Source organism: Rattus norvegicus, chromosome 16 (genome assembly GCF_036323735.1).
Source record: "Rattus norvegicus strain BN/NHsdMcwi chromosome 16, GRCr8, whole genome shotgun sequence".
NCBI lineage: Eukaryota > Metazoa > Chordata > Mammalia > Rodentia > Muridae > Rattus > Rattus norvegicus.
Window position 1 is genome coordinate 30,362,408 of NC_086034.1, and position 7,531 is coordinate 30,369,938.

General features: G+C 36.9%; 1 protein-coding gene across 2 annotated transcripts in view; it reads left to right on the plus strand.

The window, feature by feature from the left end:
- Tll1 (tolloid-like 1) overlaps positions 1–7,531 on the plus strand; it is a 201,182-nt gene that overhangs the window by 86,916 nt on the left and 106,735 nt on the right. For both annotated transcript variants that reach the window (NM_001106081.2, XM_063275708.1), the window contains 4 exon segments: positions 50–160; positions 3,528–3,608; positions 5,481–5,633; positions 6,118–6,235. In NM_001106081.2, coding sequence (NP_001099551.1) covers positions 50–160; positions 3,528–3,608; positions 5,481–5,633; positions 6,118–6,235 — 463 coding nt within the window.

Below are 7,531 nucleotides of genomic sequence, written 5' to 3' on the forward strand. Positions count from 1 at the left end.
GATTCTATTCCAAATTTTTTAACATTTTAATTTCACTTCTTGGTTTTAGCTGTGTTTTGGGGTGACATCGCCTTAGACGATGAAGACTTAAATATCTTCCAAATAGACAGGACAATTGACCTGACTCAGGGCCCCTTTGGAAAACTTGGACATATCACAGGTATGGCTGATTATTTGAACACATTTGTAATACTTTTGGAGGAAATATAATTGAAATTCTGTGAATGTGCTTAAAACCACATCAAGTTCGGCTTTGCCCATGGAAGTAAGCTTAAAGTTTAGGCTTCAATCATAGTCTTATTTAATGACCATGCCATCACTAGCCATGCTTGCCTTGGCACCAATAATTTTTATCAAAGACCTTGAGCTGATTTCAATCTTAGTTGTTTTGAACGCTTTTGAATTATGCCTGTATGAAACCCCAGAGGTTTAAATATTTTGTATAATCTCTTAGTAAAATTTTTATTAGGAAGGAGATTGGAAGACTAAAAGACTATGTTGTTTTTTAGTTTTTATCTGATAAATACTTATTTATTGTGAGATCTATTAATATTATATTAATACTTAATTATATAAATATACTCATATGAATTAAATATGCTTACATTTATAAAAGTATGCTTATTATATAAATATTTATAGATAACATTTATTGTAACATAAATATATTATTTCTTATGAAAGTGTATCATGCAGCCAGGCTAGCTTGATATATAGGCCGAGCTAGACTCCAACTTCCTATCTTCTTAGCTTCACCTCTCAAGTGCTGTTTTGATCATATGCTGCTATTCCAGGCATTGAAACTTCATTTTATCTTATTCAATTCTTCCCTTTGCTATTTCTCCTTTTCTTATCCTGTGTAATATTAAATATATGTAATTCCTCTCTGCTGTATTATCAGACAAGTCTGCCAAAGTGTGAAGGCTCTTTTCTGTGCATCAATGTTACTTTGTCTAACTTATTCATTTTAGTAACCTTTTTATTTCAGCAAATTTCAAACCTAGGGAAAAGTTATATGATAGTGCAAAGAGTGTCAGTGGGATAATTCCTAAATGAAGCAGATGTGAAGAGTTCTCTCTCTCTCTCTCTCTCTCTCTCTCTCTCTCTTTCTCTCTCTCTCTGTGTGTGTGTGTGTGTGTGTGTGAGAGAGAGAGAGAGAGAGAGAATGTGTGTGTGTAGATGCACATATGCACATGTGTGAAGACATTTTGAAATTAATTACAGAAAATATGTATAAAATGCAATATCACATTTCAGTATTATATGTTTTAGCAAGCAGTTTCTAAAATAAGGGTATTGACCCATGGAGTTAAAATACCATTTATAACAGCTAAGAAATGTCTTTGTCATGAGGAATGCTGAAGGGATTCACTAAAAAATTATATGCTTTGTCCTTTGTTACATAGTGACAATCTTTCCTGAAGCCTGGACCAGTGTGTGTACATATACAAATGTTAACACATTGATAATAAATTGATTATACATACATACATACATACACACACACACACATATATACATACATATATGTTAGTATATCTTGAAAACTATTTGTGATTGGCATATGTATATCTGCCGTGCTGTGCATGAACAGCTAATGGCCACAGAATTCTCTCTGGGAACTCAGAAGTTCAAAGGCATCAATTTTCTCTAAGCTCCCTCGCACACACATAAAGATACAGGTTTCCTAACATGACAAAAGGATAAATGACAAAGGGACAATTTCCCATGCACTTAGTCCAAGTTGTTCCTCCCCCTGTGCCTTCCCTGTTGGTTTGGCATGGAATTTAGACAGCACCTTCGTCTGCAGTATGCTTCTTTCTGCAGCGTTTGTCGGACAGTTTATTCTGGGCAATAACAAACTGACACTGCTCAGCGAACCACTGTGCTTGTTACACAGCATTTGAAGGTTTGATTAAAGCTCCCTTTGCTGAAAGTGTTATTTAGGTCATTGCTTCTGCCACGCTTCCCACAGTATTTTGGAGCCATTGATTGTCTGTGATTAGAAAAAAATGACACTATCATTTAATGTTGTTTCATATAGGGTTAGGCTCTGAGAAAACACAGAGGGGGAAATGATATCTTCTTAAATATGTAGAATAGGAAATATACAATGATATTATAAACACTGCAAATGCATGGTTGAAAAGCACACAGATAGAAAAGCTTATAACTCTCTCTGGGTGAGTTTCAGATAATTTAAGTGTCCGGTATTTTATGATTTTTCAATGTCTTCCTCTTTCCTGTTAACTTATTTTTCTCTTCTCCTAATTGTAAAATGCCTGACTTATATATACAAATAAATAAACTCTTACAAATTATTGATTTGTGTATTCCCATTGTGTTCAAGAACATGTGACAATATTCAAAACTTAATGAATTACCTGTGTCAAGTTTTATTTCCTTTCTTCTAAATATTATTCAAAAATTGCTAAAATGTTCAAAAATGACTGCCTTTAATAGGCTTAGAACACTGCCTTTCAGGTCTATGATTTTATCCTTAGAACTCGATACTGGCCAAGATGTTTCTTCTTTTTCCTAAGGAGACCTCGAAGAGCTCCTTAGACATGCACTTCAGTCCCACTTAATATAAATAAAGTTTTCATCTAATGGTCATTTCAAACATTTACAGTCCACACTTTAAAAGGATTTCAAGTAGCTGGTTAGGAATCAGTATGTTTTAGTATGACCTCATCGCTCTGAAATGTCCGATGGAAAAATTTCAAAAATTTTTCTCAAGATGCACAGCATAAATGTGACCATGTAATGCAAACAATTAAGCAGACCGCTTGCCCATTCTCCCACCAGTTTACCTTATAAGGTCGTTTGACTTCTGTTTAAGAGGTTAGATTTCTTTATTCCTCTCCTCTTTTTTTTCTTATGTTCTAAAACACTCTTTAACACTTTTTAATTTTTTAAATCTTTCAAACTACATATTATAAAGCAACATATTTTGCAGTTAAACATCCATTGGAGTAGTCACAGTGTGACTTCTTTCCGGTTATATAATTTAGAGAAAACGATTTTCAGAATGTTGCTTAATGTATTACAAAATCTGACCTGATATTTCAGAACAACACTTGCCCTGCAGGCTTGCCCTTCTAGTGTTTTGACTCCCACTTACTGGCAAGACATCGGAATAGACTCTGTTCATGTAAAGTAGCTGGGAAGCAATCATTAGGGCTCTGTGACTTCCTGTCATTCTGAATAACACGGTTATGTGGTGACAGGTGGTGCTGAGGTCACAGAGAAGAAATGTATTTCAGATTATCAATAACTCAATTTTCACACTGCCCATATAAAGTCATTTAAATTGCTTTTTCAGGTTTGCCTGCCTCTTTGCTTTTAGTTACTAATGTGTGTTCCTGTGCAAACCTTATCCTTAATATAGATTCATGGTCATTAATTCAAACTCGCTAATTCCACATAACAACTTGACCAAGGAGAAATCAGCGGTATTAGTATTGTTTATTTGCGAGAACCGGCAATGATACTAGACTTAATATATATGTATTTTTACTCTTTAGGTGGCTTTGGAGACCATGGCATGCCAAAGAAACGAGGGGCACTCTACCAACTTATAGACAGGATCAGAAGAATTGGCTCTGGTATAACAATCTTTAAAGTTGCAGACACTTGACTTGCTGTACAGTCAATATGATACCCATAGAAATTCAGTTAATTAAGATCAGTGTGCCACTGTTCTGTGAAGAAGGGAAAAGGATACGCTGAGAGAGTCCTTTTTCATTCATGTTTGGTTAATTGGTATTTCATGCACTGTTTCTAGAGTTCAAGTTGGAGCAAACTGAAATGTTATTTTAGCTTAAGGTATTCCTTATATAGAATGACTTATTAGTTTATTATTGATATTTACTTCCAATTGATTAAATTTTATACCAAAATATTTCTATAGGCTATGAATCTGCAACAATTTTATCAAATGCAAAAGAAAAACCCACAGCAGTATTTGTTTTTAATTAACTTCTATTAACTTGAAAAAGGCAATTTCAGCATAGAAAATAGTGGAACCCAGCGTGGTGCTTCATGCTTATAATCTGTAGCACATTGGAGGTCGGGTAAGCTGGACTGCCATAAAGCTAATAGTGGTCAGAGCTACATTGTGAATATTAGGAATACAAGAGACCCTGCCTCAAAACAAACAAATAGCAAACATGTAACCAAAACAAAACTCCAACCCAAAACCATAGCTAAAACAAACCACAATCCAAGTAAAAATAAATTAAGAGCCCAGGTCCAGAGGTGAAGAGCGCTAGGCGCTCATCTGCAGAACCTCAGTTCAATTCTCAGCACCAACATTGCAGCTTACAGCTATAACCCTAGTCCCAGGGTACCTGATGCTCTCTTTTGGCTTCTGTAGGTATCAGGCAGAAACGAAGTGTGCAGACATACATGCCGGCAAAACACCCATATATGTGAAAAGAAATAGATTATAAAACAACACCAAATAACAGTAACATGTTTATGTATGAATATTTCAGAAAATCTTCATTTCATAATCAGTCCATACCCATAATATTGAATTTATCACCAATTGTAGTTTCTGAAAACATTTTTGCAAAGTTCTTTATTTGTGTTTCATGTCCTAATATACCTTCAGTTGATAGGTCAATAATTCAATGACCGAAGAGCTTGCTTTCCAGGAGTGACTTCTCTTAATACATTTGCTCAAGGACATCGCAGAGATAGACACATTCAAGATTTTGTCCTAAGAGCTTATGCTCAGTATTTGTCACAATAACACACTTAATAGTGAGAGGCATCACAATGATACTGATTGATGAATGAAAAGAACACTCATGAACATTCATGAAAAGAAAACTCAGCAATGAAAATTCCAAGAATGGCAAAGAAAGGAAGACTCTTGACTCGGAGTTTACTCTGAATAGGCAGCATTTTTTTTTTTTTGTTACAAGGTTGCAGCAGCCTTTGTGTCAGGCTAATAGTTGGATATGAACACTGGAGATGGGGATGGAGACAATTTATTGTCTCAATGACCAACCATGCTTTTCTTAACTATGTATTTGATGTAATGTTTATGGCTTTAGGCTGTACTAATGGAATAGCAACTTTGATTGCAACAATTAAATACGTGGCCAAAATGACTTAAAGAAATAACCTTGAATGTGATATTTTATCATTTGTGATGAATGGCTCATGGGCTGATAAGACAGTTAGCATAAGTCAGTTATTCAATTATATTACCCTCTTCTAGACTTCTGTTCCCTGTTGTCTTCAATGTAGAAATTCATCATGACTCATCCATAGGGCATGATATTGGGGCATGGAATACTTAAATATTTGCATGTATTTAATAAGCACACAAAATAAACTGTCTTTAATGTAGTTCACGAATATTTATATAAATACATATATACAACATTTTAACTTTTGTCCTTAAAGAGGTATATCAATCTGACTGAGGACTTCTGTTTGACAGAATGCTTTAAATGTCACTGCAGGCTTGGAGCAAAATAACACCACGAAGGGAAAGGCACCTCCAAAACTGTCAGAGCAAAATGAGAAAAATCGAGTTCCCAGGGCTGCTACATCAAGAACGGAAAGGATATGGCCTGGGGGTGTCATCCCTTATGTCATAGGAGGAAACTTTACTGGTAAGACATTCCCAGTGAGTATGTGTGTTTGTCTGAAAAAGGAAATCTCTTACACAAGTCAAATATTTTTATAGAGTATTACTATAGAAAATATACTGTATAATTAAACCTGTAGGAGGGGCTCAATTAATGTGGGTTGCTAATTTCAGTCATCTCTGAAGTTGAAGCAAAACAGTCTTGGATTTTAGAGTGTACGGTACTGTGCTGGATTTTAAACTGGATTTTCAATTTGCTGCAGAAGGGCAGCTTCTTTTTACTAAGAGGAAAAACATGTGCCCCGTTCCCAGTCTTGTACGCACATATTTGTAAGGCTAGTGGGCCTTAAGTGAGTGTGGATGCTGAACAATGAATTGTTGGTGATGCTGAGAGCAAGAGTTGGTTGATGCCTTGCTGGTTGTCATTGTAAACGGCCAGCCAGGGTGGAGGAGCCGGCACGAAGCCTTGTAAGCCTAAACTGTTTTATTAAAGTCCTGAATTCTTCCAGGCAGCCAGAGAGCCATGTTCAAGCAGGCCATGAGACACTGGGAAAAGCACACCTGCGTGACTTTTACGGAGAGAAGCGATGAAGAAAGTTACATTGTGTTCACCTACAGGCCTTGTGGGTAAGTGGAGAACAGACTTCACCTTTTGAAGACTGAAAGGGGAAAGCCTGTGGGTAGGATACCGTCCTTCCTGTTTGCACTGTACTTTGCCAAGAGAGAATCTGCGTTTTACATGAGAAAATTTCCTTTCAGACAAATGTATCTTATGACCACTGGGATTTTTGTTCCTTTGCAGGTCATGTTGAGTGTAATTTTAAAAACATATTAGCTCTTTCTTGAGAGTAAGAGCTCTGCCTTAGCTCCCTCAATCTTTTCCAGCTAGCTTTGTGGAGCAGCCAACCATATCGCCCTGGCTCTGCCCTTTCTCCTGCCCACCTTAGTCACCATGGATAGAAAACACCAGACAGCCTTAATATTTTAAAACTAGCCAGATAACTCAATGCCTGGGTGAAGAATATCCTGCCCCATCCTTCTTGGCCTTGGTCCATGGTGGAGGCTACAAACTACAGGTACCCTGAGACCTACAGGTCTGCCACTTCCTCTGCTCCGGCCAGCCCTGTCTCCACCCTCTCGACCCCTTCCTTCGGGGACCTGGAAGTCCCACCTTTTTCCTTTCTCCCAATGATTAGCTTCTGCCTCCTTTATTGATAAAGTCAAGAACCAATTAGGGAATCAGCAACTACCCTACAGGGTTTTTCTCTTGCTCCAGCAGTTTTTCTAGGTCTTGCCTGTCTGTATCCAGTCTCCCTGGGAAGGCTAAGCAGTCTGTTTCCTAGTTACCCACCATGTTATTTGGACTCTGCTGTCCTGTATTGGTACACAGGTTCTCCTCCACAGCACCATAGACGTTTAGGGCCAACTACTTGCTCTCCTGTCTTAATCCATCAAGTTGTGGTCATGAGAACTGTCTTCCAAACGAACTGGTTCGCACAAGATTTCAGAGTTTCTAAGAGTCTTTGATGTTTTCTCCTACCATTGTGTTGTCCAAATGTGCTTAAAAGATAGCAGATATTTTCTTAAAAATAATTTTAGGAAAATAAAAAATAAAAAAGAGGGTTTGACATTTAAAGAGAAATGTGTGGTGATTCAGGAGGAGTTGTGGAGGGACGTAGGAGATAAATAGGATCAATGTATATGCATATATTAGAGTAAGCAAAGTATTATATTTGAATAGACAATAATTTTAGGGAGTTGGCAAGGAGAGTGAATGTGCTTGCAATCAGATCTGATTGCCTAAGTGATCTATAAACTTCACATGGTATAAGCATGAATAGACTCCCACTAGTTGTCTTCATATTTCTTCCCGTGTATCAAGTCATGTGTATTACCTCCCACACAAAATGAATACAAAAGTAA